The sequence below is a fragment of the Wolffia australiana genome, chromosome 10 (assembly GCF_029677425.1).
Source record: "Wolffia australiana isolate 7733 chromosome 10, ASM2967742v1".
Classification (NCBI taxonomy): Eukaryota; Viridiplantae; Streptophyta; class Magnoliopsida; order Alismatales; family Araceae; genus Wolffia; species Wolffia australiana.
This window is the reverse complement of record NC_135844.1, coordinates 15,347,366-15,368,654: the sequence shown is the minus strand read 5'-3', so window position 1 is coordinate 15,368,654 and position 21,289 is coordinate 15,347,366. Positions and strand designations below refer to the sequence as shown.

Sequence of the window (21,289 nt, the reverse complement as noted above, 5' to 3'; positions counted from 1 at the left end):
ATTGCTAGATTTGTGACATCAGAACTACCTGCTTCCAAAAGATGAGGAGTTTGTCAACCAAGGACAAGCTTTGAAGAAGCTTCTTTATTGGCTCGTGCCATATCATGAAATCCTCTTAGTTTCATGCAATGGGTGATAATCAGTGACTGGATGAAATCTGATATACTAAGTTTGCTTGGCATAACTGAATATTTAGGAACTAATTTTACAGAGTGCCATGATAACAGACTGAAAGATGTGGTTTTTCCCAATATCCCATATAAGAATAAAGAGCTAAGAAAGAGCTAATATTTCCGGACTTTCTAATGTTCACATCCTAAGATTAACTTATGGGAAACACTAGAGTAAGGTAGTTACTAGGGAAATCATGAGGTATTGGATTGCAATCCAACTCAATCCATCACTTAGTCTATGGTTTATAAAGTCTAGCAGCCACCCCTAGGTTTTGGCCAATCCAAGCTTTTATGATGAAAGGACTGCTGGCCATGTGGTAGCCCACAGAAGTCATTACGATAATACATGTGATGACGAGAACGCCAACACATCACCGTCGAATGCGTCGCCACGGTCAACCGGAGTCAACACGCCTGCTATGGACCCAACGGCACGGTCAACTGGAGTCAACACGCCTGTTATGGACCCAACGGCGAAGTCAACCGAAGTCAACCCGCCACGGTCAACCGAAGTCAACACCAAAGTCAACACATTGCAACCGTCGACAAGCACGTCTCCTCCCGCGCACGTCCCTATGCGCGTCATGACACGACGCCAGAGGCAGATCCACAACTGCCCTTTGGCGTGACACGGCGCACGTCTTTAATTTCTCGTCTCTAATTTCTCGTCATTTTCTCTTTCCTCCAAGGCCTATATATAGGCCATTATTTTCAAGAAACATTAGGCAGTCATAATTTCAAGAATTGAGTTTTGTTTAACTCTTCTTGGAGGATTGCCCAGCCTCCTCTATCCCTCCTACCCCTAGCCGTCGCCGCCACCGCCGCCGCCGCCGCGTCGCCGGTCTGCCTCTTCTCCTCCTTCCATCCTCTCTTTCCATCCTCTCTCTCCATCCTCTCTCTTTCTTTCTCTCTCTCTCTCTCTCTCTCTCTCTCTCTCTCTCTCTCTCTCTTTCCCTCTCTCTCTCTCTCGCCGCCCAAAGGCCGCCCAGGCCGCCCCAACCAGGGCCGCCCAGGCCGCCCGACTAGGGCCGCCCAGGCCGCCCGACTAGGGCCGCCCCAGCCAGGGCCGCCCAGGCCACCCCTGCTAGGGCCGCCAAGGCCGCCCCTGCCAAGGCCGCCAAGGCCGTCCCCAGGCTGCCCGCTTGGGGCCGCCTCAACCAGGGCCGCCCAGGCCACCCCTGCCGGGGCCGCCAAGGCCGCCCCTAACCGCCGGCAGGGCCGCCCAGCCGCCGCGCCAGCCGCCCCTGGCGCCGCAGGGCGCCCAGGCCTCCCCGCAAGACTTCGACATCGGCGGCGCTGGTCGCCATCGACGCCGTTCGACGCTTCGAGCCGCGCGCGCTATGCGTGCTCCGGGTGCTCTGCATGCCCTCCGCGCACTCCACGCGCGCGCCGGCGCTCTGCGCGCTCAGCGCCTGCGCACGTTGCCCCGCGCGCTCCATGCGCTCCGCGCACTCTACGCGCGCTTCGCGCGCGCGGGTATTCGCCTACGCCTGACTCTACAACAACAACATCTACTCTCTACCATGGCTGTTCAACGCCCGGAATGTCTAGAGTTTTCCTCATCCAGTGGGCCGCTCAACGCCCGGATTCACCCAGCCTTGTCGCGATCGAAATTTCTCGCATCCTCGTCACGCACTACGGTGCCGAGGTATGCCTGAACTCTTTGGTGTCGAAAGTGTTCTCCGTCCAGTGTTTTCTCGAGAAGTTTCCACCGCTGTCAGACTTAGATTTGGTTCGGATTTCCCCTTCTTCTCTCTCTTTCTCGAGTGTTTCTTCGCGGTGCGAATTCGGTCATTGATTTCGGTGCTTAGGCATCGTCGTGGTGGGGGAAGACAGTACTCCCGCTCTCGATAAGGGTCGGAGTTGCACCACCAGATTTTCATCGGTTTTAAAGTCTGAATTCGACCGTGTGATTTCTATGGCTGTTTTATCCCTCCAGTACCCGATCCATCCCTAGTCGTCCATCTACCCGTAGTTTATCCCATCAACCCAGTAGTCCATTCCTTAGTCGTCCATTCTGTAGCCGTCCTACGTCAACATGCAATACTTTCATCAACATGGGACTCCATAAACTCCAATCACATACAACATCACCATGAACGTGATACTCCATGGAGAGCACCATTGCTTGTACTGATGTCATTGTACTACCCTAAACTAATTGTTCTGTCAGAAGCACCTTTGCCAAGTAATATATACCCTCTCTTCCTGAAACTGGGTCATATTTGGGTGGGTGGTGGGCCTGCTGGGCTTAGTGCCCATCATATTTCAAGAAATACTTTCAGACTTTGTAATGTTCTGGTGTTCGCACAGGGTTGGGCATTATTCAGAGATATAACAGCCCATTCAATAACTATTCCCTTTGTATAAGTGCATTTAAAGTAAACATTTGAACTTTGCAGAAGAAGAAGGCAGTGCAAGAGGACTGGAATAGGCTAACAACACCGTAAGGGTTGATTTAGGGAGACTCACAAAGTGTCCACTTTATTGCAACAAGAGTAGGAAGTTCTTGGAGATCAAGCCGTCTTCTCTAGGGCCATCGCTGCTCGGTCCTGCTTACGAAGCCTCTCACCTTCATCCTTGATCTTCTGTACAAATCGTTCCTGTGAATTTGAAGGAAAAGGCAAGACAATCAGCTCCTTATCAGTTTTTCTAATGTTTTTTTTAAACAAAAATGCAGATTGCATGGCAAAGATGGAAAAATAAACTTGTACTTTTTTTTCTTTTTTGAAAGAAAATAAACTTTTACAAGTTATTCGAGTAGGCCGAACTTGCATGTTTGGCCCTTAAATAACATCTCACGCACAATTAGCTGATTTACTGTTTCCGGTCGGGAATAAACAAAACCAGCAAAAGGATTGCAAACTGCAGATTTTAATCTGAAACTATCCGTTGACTTTCAAAAGAAATAATACGACATATTTTTTTCTAAAAAACATTAAAGAAGTATCACTGTTAGAGGGTTACGCCCATAACAGATAAATAACACAAATAAATGATGAGATCATCTTAACACGGCGGTTACACCGATAACAGGTAAATAACACAAAGAAAGGATGAAATCATTTTAACATGGTCGTCACACCGATAACAGGTAATTACACAAAGAAAGGATGAAATCATCTTAACATGTAGGTTATACCCATATCCAGAGTCCATCCAATCCTTCTTATTCATCCGTGATGGCAACCAGCTCCTATTCAAGTGGAAAGAATTCCCACATCATGAAGCTACATGGGAAGATTTACAGGTTATCGAGCGGCAACTTCCAAATTTTCCAATTGAGGAGAATTGGGCTCTCGAAGAGGGGAATAACATTACGAATCTTCCGAAGACATACAAGAAACGTCCCAAATGGGAAGGCAAGACGCCTATTCACCCCTATGAAAAGGGGGGTAATCGGGCAGAAAAAAGGAAGCACTATAAGTAAATCCCGTCTCCCACAAGAAATGTAGGTTGGAATCCTACATTTCTCCTTTCTGTTCCCACTCTTCCCTCCCTTCTCCATTGTTCTTGAATATTTATCTGTCCTGTCACTCGAATGATTGATACTAAGGGTATTGCTTTGGTGTTTACAACTCTAGTCTAGTTCGGGTAATTTGGCATCAAGTAGATGGAACATTTAATATTGGCTGTGTGATTATGAATAAAACATTTTGAATTGCATATCTTTTTCTTTTCGTTTGAACTTGGTCTATCTCGTCTTGCTTCTGAAGTTTAAAATTTATAAACGCTTCAACTCTCAATTAATCGATCTACATCCATCTAACAGGTAGGACAAAGAAGAGATGCTATGGTTACACCCATAACAGGTAAAACACAAAGAAATGATGAATCATCATAACATGGTAGCACGCCTGTATGATCAACACAGTACGCCGTGTTAATTAGTCAAAGTGAAAAGGTTAGTATCAAAAGGTCCACCCAATGAGAGGATGATGTAATGATCCATGATCATTGTACAAGAAGCCATCGCATCTCTTTTATTTTTCCATCATTCGTTCGGTGTTAGGGAACAAAAATGTAGAACCATTAAGCTTACAGCAGAGATGATCCAATTGGATGGAAGTAGATCAATCATTAGACTAATGTTGTAAACACCAAAGCAATACCCTTAGTACACACAGGCGCATGATACAGGTTAAGCAAGGCAAAAAAGTTCTAACTCAAATTCTAAAAAACACCGGGAGCTTTGGTGAGTGAAAGGATAAGGCTAAGATGCAAAATTTTGGAGTGTGTCAAGAATCGGTAATTATGACGATGGGCCAGGTCAGAAACCCTAATCCTCGGCATTATTTGGACACTTTTTGCCGCAAAATCCACATAATGCATAAAAAAATGAAGTAATAGAGGCGTCAATCTTAAGAAAACTGAAACTATAAAAACGAAAGACTTTAAGGAATTAAATACATCTGATAGGATCCACACCGGTAGCTTTCCACGCTTAGCAATCCCCGATTTCGCCCAACCATGCGTCGTCAAATAAAACAAGGAAAAAATGAAACAGATGACGAGCAAACACGCGAAACACATCATCCCTATAAAAATCTTCGCGATTAAGCCTTTCTCATCATCTACATCCTTCTCGTGATAACGACCAAAAATGAAACAGAAGAGAAAAATGGAAATCAAGAGAAAATTACATTGGCACCGAAGACAAAGTTATGAGCGAGCACTGCAGCCCCCAATCCGCCCAAAATCACCACAGGCATCGTCAACAGCGACCATTTCCTGTAGATCATCTTCCCTCCCCGAAGCTTCTCGCCTCCCAACTGCGCGCCTCTCTCTCTCTCTCTCTCTCTCTCTCTCTCTCTCTCTCTCTCTCTCTCTCTCTCTCTCTCTCTAAAATGACAAAATTAAATACATATGGGCCTCAGCCCAGAAAGAATCTATATATATGGATGACGGATGACGTGACGATGGGGCTACGGATGACGTTATGTCATCCGCATCCCGAGCATTAAGATCCACCTCCTTGATGGGCCGATGCCAGGTATGACCGACCCGAGGGTCGTGCTCGTAGAACAACCCAGCTGTACCCTCGACGTCGCCCTGGACGATTTTATAAATGTAAAAGTCTACTGTTTGATGGATGTTCCTGGTGTGGAGTCAGCGTAAAAATCCCAATTCATACACGGAACCCACTTGTTCATTACTACTATAAAAAGGAAACAGTCGTACCTCGTGTGCCAGTGGCCGGTTTAAAATGATAAAATGGGAAACAAATATATAGATATGGGCCCCAGCCCAGAAAGAATCTATATATATGGATGACAGATGACATGATGACGGGGCTACGGATGACGTTATGTCATCCGCATCCCGAGCATTAAGATCCACCTCCTTGATGGCCGATGCCGGGTATGACCAACCCGAGGGTCGTGCTCGTAGAACAACCCAGCTGTACCCTCGACGTCGCCCTGGATAATTTTATAAATGTAAAAGAGGGACGGTCCTTTTGTGCAATCTGATGGGCGGTGTCGGGCCGCACATCAAAAACCACACAATTAGACGACTAAAAGAGGCAACTAAGTGTGAATTTTCTGATTCAGACTATAATTGTAAACACAAGTATAGCGGGGTCCATAGGGAATTAAGGTTTGACTTTTAGTGGGTTGATTTTTCTAATTGACTCATTCGGCTAATCTAATTTTTGGAATTTCTAGAGGGAAATGGGAGGGAAATTTCAAGAGTCTTACAGAAACCTTAATTACTTCAAAAGCCCTAATTTGACCCGAGGAGTTGACCAGTCAAAGATGTTGACTTTGACCTGTAAAACAGCAAAAAGTCCACGCCCAGTGAAGGGTCAAATAACTATCCATATTTGATGAAATTGGTACCATTGGAAATATCTTGAAACAAGGAATCCAATGACACCCAAATCAAAGAAAATTGAGTATGACCTCGAAGATATGACCAATCAAAGTCAAGATCTGAAAATCACTACTACACACAAAAGGATGTATTGGTCAAACAACAATTTCAGGGACCAAACCTTTTCAGAATCAAATGAAATTGGTGGAAGCAAAAGTTGATCAATGTTACCCCGTGTATCTCTAATACCTGACGTATGGACTTCAGAGAATGAAGCATTCTTAGGGGTTATTGTGCATTGGGTAGACATAGAGTGGAAACAGTGTGAGTACGTGCTTGGGATATGCCAATTAAAAGGCCCCACACTATAATAAAACATGAGCGCAAGTGTCCTCAAAATATTGGCAGAGTTTGAATTGAAATCAAAAGTACGCAGCACTTTTTTATCAATAATAATTTTGGCTCTTTCCTTTTTATCATTATGATGTAATTTTATGCAGATGTGTGCAGTAACCATTGAATATGTGTCAAATAACAAGCAAATGATTACTACTCAAGATGACGAATTAAAGTTGTTAAACCCTCATTTCACTACAAGTAGGCATGTCTTGTGCGTGGCACACATCATTAACCTTGTAGTCTAGGCTAAGCTGAGCTCACTACATGTGACAGAGGCACCATCAGAGCATGTCATTTTGGATGATAACAATAGCTTTGGTGCCAATGACAATGAAGAATTCAAAATGTCTGACAACTCCGGTTCATCTATATTGGGCAACACAGTACTTCGGCTAAGGGACATAGTCACTGCAATACGTTGGTTGACACAACATGACGAGCGCTATGCATCATTATGCAAGCAGTTTGGCCTACCGAACTAGAGAAAGATCCCCTTAGACTGGCCAACAAGGCGGAATTTAATGTATGAGATGCTTGTCGCGAGCATCGAGAAGAGGGATGTTCTTGACATCATGGCATTGAATGTGTTGAAAAAACATGTGCTGGTTGACATGGAGTAGCAGATGATCAAGGATTTTGCAGTCCAATAGTTGCAATTCCTAGCACAGAAGTCTTTTCGAATCGCCTCCTAAAGCTTGAACCCAATCAGGCATGCTGAATCAATAATGATATACACGTTGTAGGTATAGCCAACTATTAGGCACATACTCATCAAGAAATATCATAATCACACATGAAAAAATTCTAGAAGATGAAGATGAAACATGACTAGCAGATTAAAGATGAAGAATATGAGGTGAAACAAGACTTCACCTAACCTATTAAAAAGAAAGATAATCTCCATGTTATGCAACGTGTACTCAATCAATCATATCAAATAGATTCAACAAATACGCCTACTTTGCAGACCTAGAATTGTGTACGTTCAAATCACTAAGAGGTGATCATTAATATGGGAAGCAATATCAACATTTTCCCATTAGGAGAAGTCAATAAAATGAAACTACCATAAGACACAAATATGATGCCTTATCAGGTTGCATCAGTTAATTTTCAATTTATTCCTTTTGCATAATGTAGCTTATTCAACCTACATATCTCATTTGATTGACATGATTTGTGGTTATATGTATTGATAATGAAGGTAAATGACATTATATTAGAATGTCCACAATTAATGACACATATGCTACCCTTTACAAAAGAAGTAACTATTGTACCTTGATGAACAAAATTTAAATGCATCATCATCATACCATTTTCCCAGAATAACAAGACCAATCCATCACCTATAATTGGCGTTTAACTCATCCTTACACTGATACAACTCATTCTTCAAGATGTTTCAAAAGAATGTATCCAATTTAGATGATATGCACAAATTTAACAATTATGACATTGCCCATGCAAAATCCAGAAGCATACATCATCACCACTGTCATGGCCATCCTGTCATGTCAGCTGTGAGAGCCCATCCACCATGATCCAGTTATCCGCCACCACTACTTCATCACATTTCCCATCACTATCACGCATCCTAAAACATCATCCATCATACCTCTGTCACTATGGTGAAAGACATGATAGATGACTTTTTTCAAACCCTAGTTCCACGTCATTTCTGGCACTGAAAAGATTGCAGGTGAATAATAAACAGTTATCAAGAACTGGCTTGCTATTTTTCACCAGCCAATGGGAATTCTGATATGACATCAACTGACCCCTAATAATCAAATATAAGATACCTCAACCAACACTAAAACTAATAAGATATAAGCACATACCCTCCATCTATTATAAGTATCACATATAGGGATCATGATTAAATCTAGAATAGGGTCACATCTAGCAGTAGAGAACAAACATAGACGAGGAACACAAATCTAGACATTGACGACCCCTAATAATCAAATATAAGATACCTCAACAAACACTAAAACTAATAAGATACAAGCACATACCCTCCATCTATTATAAGTATCACATATAGGGATCAGGATTAAATCTAGAATAGGGTCACATCTAGCAGTCTAGAACAAACATAGACTAGGAACACAAGTCTAGAGATCAGGATCAAACCTAGTGGTTAGGAATTGCAGAATATGCAAGGATTTCACATAGAATAGTAATAACAACGATCATTAATTTTACTAAATATGAACAAGATGTTCTACATTCTTCCTGAATCTCATGATCTGAGTACAAGAGACTATTACAGTACGCTGTCTTTTGTCTTCTTTCTTCTTCATTTTATTTTCTCTCCGATCTCTTCTTCTTCCTCTCACCCGATTCTTTACAATACTTTGCACGTCTTGTCGTCATTGTCTTTAGTGTAGAGGAGATGGTGATTAAGGTTTATGGACGACAACGGATGGAAATTGCTCCGTTCCGTCTACCATCAAACGTCAATCTTACAGTCAAATTTTTATCGTCTCACCGTCCTGTACGTCTCGCTTTACGGCAACTTCTCGGAGGGGAACTAAACAAAATAACGAGCCTTGTAACGGAATAAATGAACCGGCGTCCGTCAATCCCGTTCCGTCCGTCCTCCACCCTTCTCGGTGGTGTCGATGACAATAATTTAAAGCTTCCCTAGTTCATTTCTCCTCTCTCTCTCTCTCTCTCTCTCTCTCTCAGTCTTTCTCTATCTCTCTCTCCCCGTCTCTTTATCCCTCTCCCCCTCTCTCAGTCTTTCTCAATCTCTCTCTCCCCGTCTCTCTATCCCTCTCCCCCTCTCTCAGTCTTTCTGTCTCTCTGTCTCCCCATCTCTCTATCCCTCTCCCCCTCTATCAGTCTTTCTCTGTCTATCTCTCTCCCCCTCTCTATCTCTCTCTCTCTCTCCCTCTCTATCTCTCTCTCTCTCTCTATCTCTCTCCCTCTCTCTCTATCTAGAAACGAGGGCATGGCAGAGGGAGGAGACGCCATGGAGGAGCTGCGCAAGAAGGTACATCAAAACCCGGAGTATACATGCACCTCGTCTCCTCTCTCTCTCTCTCTCTCTCTCGACCTATCTATCATTCTTTCTATATATCTCTCTCAACCTATCAATCTTTCTATCTATTTATCTCTTCTCTCAACCTATCTATCATTCTATCTATATATCTCTCTCTAAACCTTTTTTTTTTCTCTCTCTCAACCTATCTATCATTCTATCTATATATCTCTCTCTCAACCTATCTATCATTCTATCTATTTCTCTCTCTCTCTCAACCTATCTATCATTCTATCTATATATCTCTCTCTCAACCTATCTATCATTCTATCTATTTCTCTCTCTCTCTCACCCTATCTATCATTCTATCTATTTCTCTCTCTCTCTCACCCTATCTATCATTCTATATATATATATCTCAACATATCTATCCATCTCTTTCTTTCTCTCAGTCTATCAATCTATTTATCTGTCTCTCTCAATTTATCTATCTATTTATTTATATCTCTCCGATAATCTCTATTTCTTTCTCTCTCTCTCAATCTATCTATCCATCTATTCATCTATCTCTTTTTTTTTTCCTCAATATATCAATCCATCCATCAATCTATCCTTCTATCTCTCTTTCTCCCCATACATCTCTCTGACCGTCTCTTTCTCGCTATCAATATATATCTCTCTATGGATATATCTATATCTCTCTCTGACCCACCTCGACTCTGATTTCAAGATCCGAAGCCACGAGGTTGCTCTGGCGGAGCTCGGCAGCGTGCAGTCCAATCGGGTATGCAAAATCTCATCTTTTTAACCCACTTTTCAACGCAAAACTTGAAAAAACAAACAACTCTTCCAGTCTGTATACCAGAGGAACGGCATCATCTTCTTCAAGAAACAAGTCAAGGTGGCCACGGCTGTGGAGCAGAGTAAGCCCTCCGTTCCGTTCGTCTTGTTATGTCGTCCGTCATCCGTCTCAAGTCTTATACGGTTGTAATGATGGTCTGCGCAGAACAGATGGAGGTTTTGAAGGGGCAGCTTCAGAAGATAGAGAAGGGGATATGAGACAGAATGAGCAGAAGAAATGGGTTTTTTGGTTTTTTTGGTTTTTTTGGTTTTCTGATGTGAACTTGAAGGGGACTGTTAAATTAAGGTTGAAGGGACGATTTATATATAGAGATAGAGAAGGGAGTGATAAGAGGGAGAGAGGGAGAAAGGGAAATATAGATAGAGAGAGGAGGGGAGAGAGGGAGAAAGGGAGATATATATAGAGACAGAGGGGGAGTGAGGGATATATAAAGAGAGAGATATATAGAGGGGGAAAGAGGTGTATATATATATAGAGAGAGAGAGAGAGAGATAGAGGGGGAGAGGGGGAGAGGGGGAGATATGTATACAGAGAGAGCAAGAGGGAGAAAGGGAGATATATATATAGAGAGAGATATAGAGGGGGAGAGAGGGAGATATATATATATAGAGAGAGAGAGAGGGAGAGCAAGAGGGAGAAAGGTATATATATAGAGAGAGAGAGGGAGAAAGAGAGATATACAGAGACAGACAGAGGGGGAGAGATGGAGAAGGGAGATATATATAGAGGGAGAAGGACACAGGGTGAAGGGTAAACATATGGGGAGAGGGATGGTAGAGATAGGGAGAGAGGGAGGAAGGAGATATATTGAGGGAGAGAAACAAAGGCGGAGAGGTATACTTTTGGAGAGAGAAAGAAAGGGAGAGAAAAAGAGGGGGAAGGCATATTATGGAGAGGGGAAGATAGATAGAGGGAGATAAAGAAAGAGAGATGTAGAGAGAAGAAGAGTGGAGGGAGAGAAACATATAAAACAGAGAATGTGTCTGTAAAGTATGTTTGTACTAGGAAACTATGAGAACTGAATCACGGTATCAAAACACTAAAGACATTATTTAATTTTATATTACTAAGGAGAAACTCATACTATTTATTTCTCGGTAATCTTTTGAATGGTGTAATGATAATCAGTTTTGAAGTACAGTTTTGAATGGTATGATTTTCATATATATTTCAAATTTTTCTGCCCTTTATCATAACTTACAAAGTTGAAACGACCATGGTCAGGTTAACCAGACGACCTCACCTGATCATAACCACTGAGACCCTGCTCTTACAGAACTGTAGCCTGAAGTTGGCTTCTATTTTTTCATATAAAATGAAACACATAAATTGATGATGGAGACGATTATACAGAGAGATAGATAGAGAAAGCCATATCTTGCCAAGATAGGTGGTAGAGAGATCATAGAGGAGGACACAGAGGGTCATAGAGATAGACAGGGACATATAGATAGAGATAGGTAAGATTGAGAGAAGAGAGAGAGAGAGAGAGAGAGAGAGAGAGAGAGAGAGAGAGAGAATAGAGCTACATAGAGAGAGATAGTTAGGGCTAAAGAGAGTTTCTATATATCTTGGTAGATAAGGAGAGTATAGATATTCTAAGAGAGAGATGAAAAGATACATATGGCGAGAATAGGAGAAATACTACAGAGAGAAATGTCCAAAGTAAGATAGAAAGAACTGTTGGGTAATGATACAGAGAGAGAGAGAGAGAGAGAGAGAGAGAGAGAGAGAAAGAGATATAGAGCAAGCAAGAGAGAGTTGGAGGGAGAGATAGAGAGAAGAATATATAGTTTGAAGATAGACCGAGAGAGGTAGAGAGAAAAATAAAGATAGACATAAAGAGACTTTTCGGAGATAGAGAGGTATAAAGATCAATAAATAGCAATGTAGAGAGATATAAGAGGGAAATTTGTTATAAAACTCTTTTATGGCAGGGAAAAATATTTTTATAATATCCACAAAAATATTGGTAGATGTCAATTTAATACACATGAAAAGAATTATATATTATTCATAGAGTATCATCTCTTCATCAACCCATCATCTTCATTCAGTTTACCAGAGGCCATCATCATCATCCACTCGATGGTTGTCATCATCATCCATTGGACTCAGAAGTACAGATGATGATGATCTTTCAGTTTAAATATAAAAAAATTGTCATCATCCGCCAACCCTAACTGAATCCGTATACCCAACAAGGACGTCCGGCCGGGTATAGTTCACAGACCAAGAGGCCAGATCAAGGGTCAGGTTGACTTTGGGTCAGGTCCACAGGCCAACTTGAGTACCACATCCATAATCAGATCATGCTCCCCACTATCATCATAGCATCAGATAGAAAGAGATGAAGGCACACCCCCCCCAGTAAATATAGATAAATAAATACGAGTAACTTTGATGCAGTTGAGTCAAGACCTTTAGAAAAAACAGAGAAAACTAAGGAACTAGAACCTGATCAGATCATTCTTCCCCTGTTCACGACCCTCGGATGCCGAAGAACCACCGGACTTCTTTCCGAATATCATCTCATCGAGATCTTGCAAAACATCATCCTCTTCACGGCTCTGCTGCCGGGAAGCTGCCGGCCGCCGTACCAGCGCCTCCTCTGTTGCTCTTGGGACCTCCTCGGGCTCTACTGCCACCGGTATCATCGCCGGCTCCGGCGGCCCCACCGTTGCCGTGGCCGATGCTCTCAGCTGCTCCTGCTTTGATAGCACCTTCTGGATTTCATCGTTCACGTTCAGGGCCTCAAACAGCAGGTCTTCATCGTCTCCTGCTGTTTCAATTATCCTCTGCACCGCATACTGCGACTGCCGGCACTGCTCCACCAGTGTCCCCACTAAGTCGTCCTGCTCCGCAAAACATAATCACCAGATAATGTTTCAGAAAAAAACCCAAACAAAAGTTTCCAACTTTTTTTGCTTGTATCTTAGATGACGGTTAGTCTGGTAACGGGCGAAGATGGAATTTTAAGTGATGAAACAATAATGCAGGAAGGAATGGTGGTAAGGTTACTAATGGATGCAATTTCCAGTAATGAAGGTTAATTTCATCTTAGTTTAGTAATAGTGTCTGCAAGCCAGGATAAAACATCAAGGAATGATGGTTCCTTGGATCTTATTTTGGTAATCATGCTTGTAACGTTGGGTGAAATATAAAGTAATAATGACTTCTTTAACCTTAGTTTAGTAACCATGGTCATAACATTGGATTAAATATAAGGTGATGATGGTTAATTTCATCTTAGTCAAGCAATTATGCTTGAAAAATGGAAGAAACATCAGTTAATGTTGGTTAATTACATCTTAGTTTAATTAAGCAAGCTTGTAACATTCAATGAATTAAAAATTGCATAAAAATCATCATGTCGGTGAAGCACGACAGAGAAGGAAAAACCTTGAGAAGATCCTGCTCAGGTGAAGAAGATAGAACTGTTGAGAGGAGCTCGATGCTATTTCGAGCAATATTGAGTGCATCCTTTGAGTCCTCCACAGAGAGGACAGGCGGAGGGAGATCAGGAATTTGACGAGTCACCGGCTGCACTTCCGGGACTGAACTTGGTGGTGTAAAGATGGGTGCCAAGCTCTCGTTGTCCCGGCCAGGGAACCGAATGCCACGGGACTTCAAGCTCTGAGATAAAAAAAGAAATGATAAAATAATTACCATGACATGAGCCATAATTCTCTAATCATAAAATGTTTCAGGTCTAGTGCAAGGGATATGCAAGCTCTGAGATAACAAAGCGAGAGAATAAAATATTTACCTAGACGTGGACCTTTATCCTCTAACCATATAATGTTTCATGTATAGAGGAAGCTAATTGCAATCTCTCTCACCATACTAACCCTAACATGAACCATAATTTTCTAACCAGAACATGTTTCAGGTCTAGAGCAAGGGATGTGCAAGTTCTGAGATAACAAAGTGAGACAACAAAAATACTTGTAGAAACATAAATCATAATCCTCCAACCATAACATTATTCATGGCTAGAGCAAGAACCATGCAATTTTTTCCTCATCAGACAATATGAACCATACAATATGAACCAGATCATACAATACCTTGTAGGTCTCCTCGTAGACGGGCAGGTAGCGGAGTTCATCACCTGACTCACCCCATGATTCTATGAGCATGAGGGCCTTATTCCGGTTGCCGACGACAGTCTGGGGATCATCGATGAGCTTCACCATCTCGTCGAGGACCCTCTCGGCGGCGACCTCGGAGAAAGCCTTCTCACAGTTCTTGACGCAGGTCTCGAGAAGAACCAGAGCGAGGAATTGCACTCTTGGCTCCTTGACTGCGATCCTCTTCTTGATGCCGCGGATCAGCTCCACGCTTTTGAGCTTCTCGGAGTTCACCATGTCACAGATCTCCATATTGGCGGGCCAATCGGGCCCGTCGAGCGTCTCCGAGGTAGCATCCTCGACGATCTTCTCTTCCTGGTTCTGGGTTTGGAAGAGCTCCTTCATCTTGAAGCTCATGGAGCTCATACCTTCTGAGACCTTGCGGCTGACCTCGACACTGCTGATCTTGAGGCGCTCACCAAAGGCGCTGACCTTCTCCATTAAATTGTCGCTCATCTTTGGATTATCTGGGGAATAATTGAGATATTGCCGCTGTCTGATCTCTTTCTGAAGAACTAGATGAAGAAACTGAGCTTGGGCACGATGAAATATGCTTCTCTCACTTTTGGTGGAGTAAAAGATCTGGGAAGAACGCAAATTTCTTTTCATTATTCGATCAACTCAGAAAAATGAGAAACAGAATGCCTCATTTACCTACGGATAGGTAATAATTACTGATTCAATGAAAGATTTTGGAAAAAAAATGGAATTCCCCAAAATCTGATCACGGCACAGACATCGCCTGTATGAACTCATCTTCGAGTTAGGTAAAAGCCATGGATCAGAATTTTATTTCCCAAGATGACAATTTCCATAATTCATGACAACGGAAAATACCCAGTTTCAGGAAATAAATAAACAAATGAAGATATTTCTGCGATGGCTTACTGCGAACACATCCAAGCGGAAAAAGAGAGATTCGCGAAAATAGACTAGGGCGCTATCAAATCGCCATTAACAACTGAAAACTGCGATCACGAGACGAAGTACAAGTAAAAACACTACCGCATGACGCGAATCACCTCAAGCCGGTGTCAAACAGAGAGGAAAGACAAATCAAGGATCAGAAAAAAACCTAGAAACTGGTCGCAAAAGGTTTGAAGCGGGATCCACCGGCGCGAATCAGAGAAAAGAGGAACAAACAGAAAAAACCCATCTCGCGAACGGCCCCATCACCGCAGATCACTAAAAATTTGAAGAAAAATTCATCAAATGTAAGTAAAATACCTAATTCAGATCATGGGCATTCAGCCGTGGCTTCGTCCTCGCCGATCTTCCGCCGCTCTCGATCTCTCTGCCCCTCTTTCGGTTCCGAGGAACTTTCAACGGCGAATTTCTCAAATTTGAAAACTTTACAACCGTCAGATCGATCTTTCCCGAATGTAAACCGTTCGATTACATCCGCAGGACGGTGACCGCCTGCTTAAAGAACAAGCAAGCGCAAAATCAGCCCCGTGAACCTATTGACCAAGTGTTCTGTTGCTTTCTATTCTGCCATGTTTGGTAATAAAAGTGTATTTAAGTATGTTTTAATATGTTTGGTGTATTTTAATATGTTTATTTTTAAAAAGTGTATTTTAATATGTTTGGTGGAGTTTTGTGTATTCCTGTCTTCCCCCGTACAATGAATGATCCGAATGGGTGCCACTTCTCGGTATTTGCTCCGCGAAGCACTGCCACGTGTTGGGCCATTCTCACGAAAATATATGTGGCCAGCAAGCCAATATAATGCATGTTATGACTAGCGGAGTGACATATATGCATATAATGCATGTGTGATGCTTATGATGAATCTTATGATACATGCTATGAACAAGTGGATTATAATGGGATCAAAATATGGTGATCATTAGTATTTCAATTTTTTAAATAAAATAATCATATTCAAAGGATACTGGAGAAGGACATCAAAATATCAAATAATAATAGCAATGTCTCATTCTGCTCATCATATGTGTGTCGTCGGTCTCGTAGCCATTAGTGTGGATGCACTAAGGACATAGTAATTTGTGCTTTTGGGAAATAGCTTATTAGATTGATCTGTATGGATCTCTAGATTTTATTGTACCTATCAATCAATCAAGTTGGTTTAAGGCGCGTGGTCATTAGATAAGATACCAAAGACATTGGGGATGCACAATTGTATGTTTAATGCGACCTATGACTAACCAATCACCATATTTGAAACTTTCTCTGCTCAAATGCAGCAGTAATTCCAAAAAGGTGGTGTGATTCTAAGATGTACTCATTCACCCTCTTATAATGGAGACAAAACAAGAAGACAATGTGATGAAATTTTTGGCTAAGGTAGTGGAATATTAGATAAGAGTTATCTGATGATTTCTTAATAAACAAGTACTAATTAGGAAGAGGCATTAGCATTTGAGAGTTAACAATACCCTAAGTCATCCTAGGAGTGTCAAGGGGATTATGTACCCAATAACTAATTAAAGTAAGGCTGCATGAGCGAGTTGATATACTTACTTGTATCTTCTAGAATATGAGGTGTAGATAACTCAACTTATAGATTATGTCGAATTAATTCTTGGGCAATTGATCTATATGTTTATATATAATTAATAAGGTTAGATAATAAATGTTATTCTGCCATTAGACTTATTAAAATTGGATGGATACATGGCCTTGCAGTGCATACACATTGTATGTTACGCATTAAAATGTATAGATAAAGCTTGGCAGTTTATGAAAATATACTTAAGTAAAAATACGAGAAAGTCTTAAAAAAAATTTACCTGAGTATGAGTTCTTCATGAGCCCATCTTTCTGTTCCCTTCTCTACTAGATTTCATTCCCTCTTGATGGAATCTTAAGGACACAACGATGATGATGGATCGACAATGATGCCCACTGAGATGAATAGGAGGACACTATATGTGCCAAAGATTACATGAACAAGTCAAGAGGCCAAACTCTTGAATGGATCAGCATAAGTTTGATGCATGATTACTAGGGCTAACATGGGATGGGATGACTAAACAACATCAAGGTTAGATAAAATAGACCACAAATCAGCAAAACCGCTTCAAATTTTCACATCTAGAGAAAACATTTATGGGCCAATCCCGTTCCCTATTTTGAAGGGGGGAAGTTGATGTGGCACGTCGTCGTCGGCATTGTCTGACGGGTAATTCACTAAGTGAATGTAACTACGTGATGTGAATGTCCTAGGTGAAATGTACGTGCAGCGCTAACGAGTGGGGGTTCGCCGAGTTTCGAGCTCTGGAGCGGGTGACAGATGACGATGATGGTGACCTTTTGAACCTCGTTAGAGCGATGATGGCGACTACGGTGCTGAAAGGAATTGTTCTGTGGGGGCTCGCATGTAACGGGCGAGCTCAAACCGTACCTAAGAAGACACTCAATTCGTAGTTTTCTCGAAGTGATTCTCTCACCTAATCTGACCAGAGCATGGTGGAGTGAAGTCAAAAGATATACTGAAAGAGGTAAGATAACTGGCGAGCAACGGGAACGGTGTACCTCATCAATGGCAGCGTTCATCATTGACGTCTTCGTCAGTGCACAGAGCGATGCGGGCGTGTGCGATGGAGACGTGTGTGAGGGGGGCGGCATGCTCAATTGGCGACGCAACACAGGAGCAATCAGCGGAGGTCGTAGGAGGACGGGAAGAGAACTAGCAAGACGAGGCCGTGGCAATGGGGCACGACTGAGGATGACGGAGCAGCCTAGCGTTGGCGGCGATTTGGGTCGTCGACACGATGGAGTTTTGGCGGCGTGACTGGGGCAACACCGTCGCACAACGGAGACCGCAACCTGTCGAGGGAACAGAACCCTGATCCGAAGGCCATGAGAGGCCGGCAGAGTGGTTAGCAGTGGGGACATCCAAAGGCCTGAAAGGTTGACCAGTAAGCCGCTTGAGCAACCAAGAGCCACTTCCTTGATCGTCCGGCGGGTATCGGCACGTCGGCCGAAGAGAAAACTGTGAGGCTGACACAGTGGTGAGGATCGAACCGATGGTTCGTTTTCGGCCAGAATATTCACGTTTCGATTTCATCTCTCAAGGCTGTCAACAACACAAGAAGAGTGACACGGTGTCAAGACGAGCCCGTAGATTACCGGCGTGGCACGTATTTTTGAACCTGGTGCAGGAGTTCAACGCTCGATGGGGTGTCGGCGGGTGATCTGGCAGGACAGATAATCGGTGGTGCAATTCCGTGAGACGTTGACAAGTCATAGTGAAGGTTGTCTGCGAGTGCGTCGCCGTGTGGAGACTGAACGACTAGGGTCAATGAGCGATGGAGGATGCGAATCGACATTCAGGGTGACATTCCTGCACACGTGGGTTTTCAGCGATGGCATACAGAAGCAACCCGACTGACGACGACGGTACACAGTGGTGAAACCCGCATGTTCTTCTTCTCCTCCCTCTCTCTTTTTTTCCTTCTTCCTTCCTCTCTTATTCTCATGGTGAGATCTGAAAACGTAGAATAACTGCAACAAAACACTTCCAGACCTAGTTATGAATGTGGTGTCATCATGGCCTTATATAGGACCATGATGGGCCTATTACAAGGGGTTCAAGGAGGGGAGTCCAATAAGAGCCCCCCCCCCCCCCCAATTTACAACAAACAAAGATAACATTAAATAAAATGACGTGAGAACAAAATAGTACGAACGGATATGAAAACACAGTGACATTGATGCGTCACGACAAATAGGGTGCACTCGTCGTGATGAACACAAAACCAAAATTAGACAAACAAAAACAGATAATTAAATCATGGTGATATGGATGCGAACGTGCTCTACCCGGGGTATTTAAACCCGGGCGTCTTCAGGGACGCTTTGGCGTGCCAGTCGGGCTGGACACAGACCGGCGGTGATGCTCATGATGACAAAATGGCTATGATGATGAGTCATCGATGTCGTGTGGCCGCGCTTCATCATAAGTACTATATTACAACCACTCCTGCTAAAAAAGACGTCAAATTAAAAAATCCCAAACAATAAACTATGAGAAGACACAAACCTATTCCACTAACCAAGTCTAAGAGTCAAATGAAGGAGGGAAAAAAACACATAAAAAACTAGATGAAACAATGAAGATCACAAAAGCGGAAGAGTAGACTTTCAACCCTCATGAAGTGTGATAGGGATAGAAGAAGAGTTATAGAGGCATTTGATGGTGGGATAAAATGATGTCTGCTTCAACAGGGCAAGGGCTTGACATGGTCCAACAATGGGGTCAATTGAGGGGGGGCTCAAGCAAAACATCATCCCCTTTAGGGGCTCAGGGTAGTGGACCAAAACCTAAACAATGAACGGAGCATGCAAAGTGTAGAGGTGGTATGCAAATACAGTAGAGTTGTGTAGCAGACTCAAGGTGGCATAATGCATTGGGATGATGTGTTATGGTGTAGTTGCATGGGATGGTGTGACAAGGTACATCACTCACCAATGAGAAGGTGTGGGATGGTGCATGATGGTGCAGGATGACGTAGCATTGTAGGGTGGCATGGGACGGGTGTGGCAGAGTTGTACGCAATGCCGGTGTTACAGCTCAATAAGGCATGGCAGCACATCGTATTAGTTGGGTTCGGTGCCTTGGTTTGTCCATGGAAAACACATTTCCACATATGCAGAAGTGTGTCGATCGATTCACAATCGATCTTTAAAATAACCATATTGAATGTACCTTTTTGGGGAACTAATTCCACCCTTGACATGCTCACTTTGAGATTGTTTTAAAGTTGTTCACGCGTCCGGCCTCTACAAGTATCCACGTGATCACTCAGCGCTTGGATCTCCATCTTTTCCTCTTCAACTCTTCTTGGAGACTCTCTCCTTGGCTGATGTAGAGAAGGAAGAAGGGAGGGGGTCTCAAACCAGGCTTGCATGATGCTTAAAATGCGACCCCTTTCTATCTTTATATTTCACTCAAGGTTTTTCTCAAAAACCCTCCAAAGTAAAATATATCCACCAATGCCATTATGACCTTGTGCGTGTGACCCTTTAGGCCTATGCATCATTCTAGTTAATAAATTTAGTGGCCCAATAACATTTATTGACCAACCTTATTAATTAATCATATCAACATATAGATTAATTATATAATGATCGATTTAACCCAATCGATAGGTTAAGTTTCCAGCCCGTGGGGTGCCAAGCTACACCTCGTGCTCTAAAAGATACCGAGTAGTCTCAAACTCTCTCATAGAACCTTTATCATCATCGGTTACCGTATATGTATAATACATCATCTGCGCGAGACTCTCGAATGACATAGGGTATGGTTTATCGTCAAACCCTAATCCATCATTCAATTAGTAATGATGTGTAAAGGGGATCATTAAAGAACGCCTTCTCCAATATCCTCACTACCCTGGCCAGGGATTTTTCTGCATCATCTCCCTTGAGTCATTCTCCTCTTATACCAAGGGTGGATGTTCCCCTCTTGACCACTCAATCATCTCCATAAGCTTCTTACTCCATCCGATTTATAACTTGTTTGAATCCCATGATTAGATGCTCGTAAGTCATAGTCAAAACGTTGTCGTCCACCCACAAGATGTCGTTGGTGTCTCATGTCAGTGGAGCACTTACACAACCGTGACTTGAATCAAATTGATTGACGTTTAGGTATAAATCCATTCAAGGATTCGTACGGATCAATTCAGTGAACTCTTTCTCCAAAGAGCACCCACTATCTGTCCTTAGTGTCGCCATACTAATAGCCACATGATCAGCTATACTTATTGCATAAGTAGGATCAGCTAGTGATATTCTATCCGGATAATTCGATGTCCGTCTTGACTATCCATCAAATAGGAATATGTAGAATACATGTTTACAGACTAGCAATCACTGTATTATGATCTCATCATAATTCACTAAGTCATTGCAGGTGTTCATGGACTTCATAAACATCACGTGGAAT

The 21,289-nt window shown here is 42.7% G+C and overlaps 1 protein-coding gene and 1 long non-coding RNA gene across 2 annotated transcripts; one reads left to right on the top strand and one right to left on the bottom strand.

Annotated features, from left to right (window-relative positions):
* Positions 1 to 9,057: 9,057 nt before the first annotated feature.
* On the top strand, positions 9,058 to 10,546 carry LOC144708924 (uncharacterized). The gene is made up of 4 exons (XR_013582900.1): positions 9,058 to 9,390; positions 10,109 to 10,162; positions 10,232 to 10,301; positions 10,385 to 10,546. It is a non-coding gene; the product is annotated as an uncharacterized LOC144708924 (long non-coding RNA).
* Positions 10,547 to 12,583: 2,037 nt separating this feature from the next.
* Positions 12,584 to 15,828, bottom strand: LOC144708474 (Target of Myb protein 1). The gene is made up of 4 exons (XM_078581833.1): positions 15,601 to 15,828; positions 14,311 to 14,955; positions 13,643 to 13,876; positions 12,584 to 13,095 (listed from the first exon to the last, which is right to left on the bottom strand). Exons 2-4 carry the CDS (start codon positions 14,827 to 14,829, stop codon positions 12,691 to 12,693), a joined length of 1,158 nt encoding a protein of 385 aa, XP_078437959.1. The 5' UTR covers positions 14,830 to 14,955; positions 15,601 to 15,828; the 3' UTR covers positions 12,584 to 12,690.
* Positions 15,829 to 21,289: the final 5,461 nt, after the last annotated feature.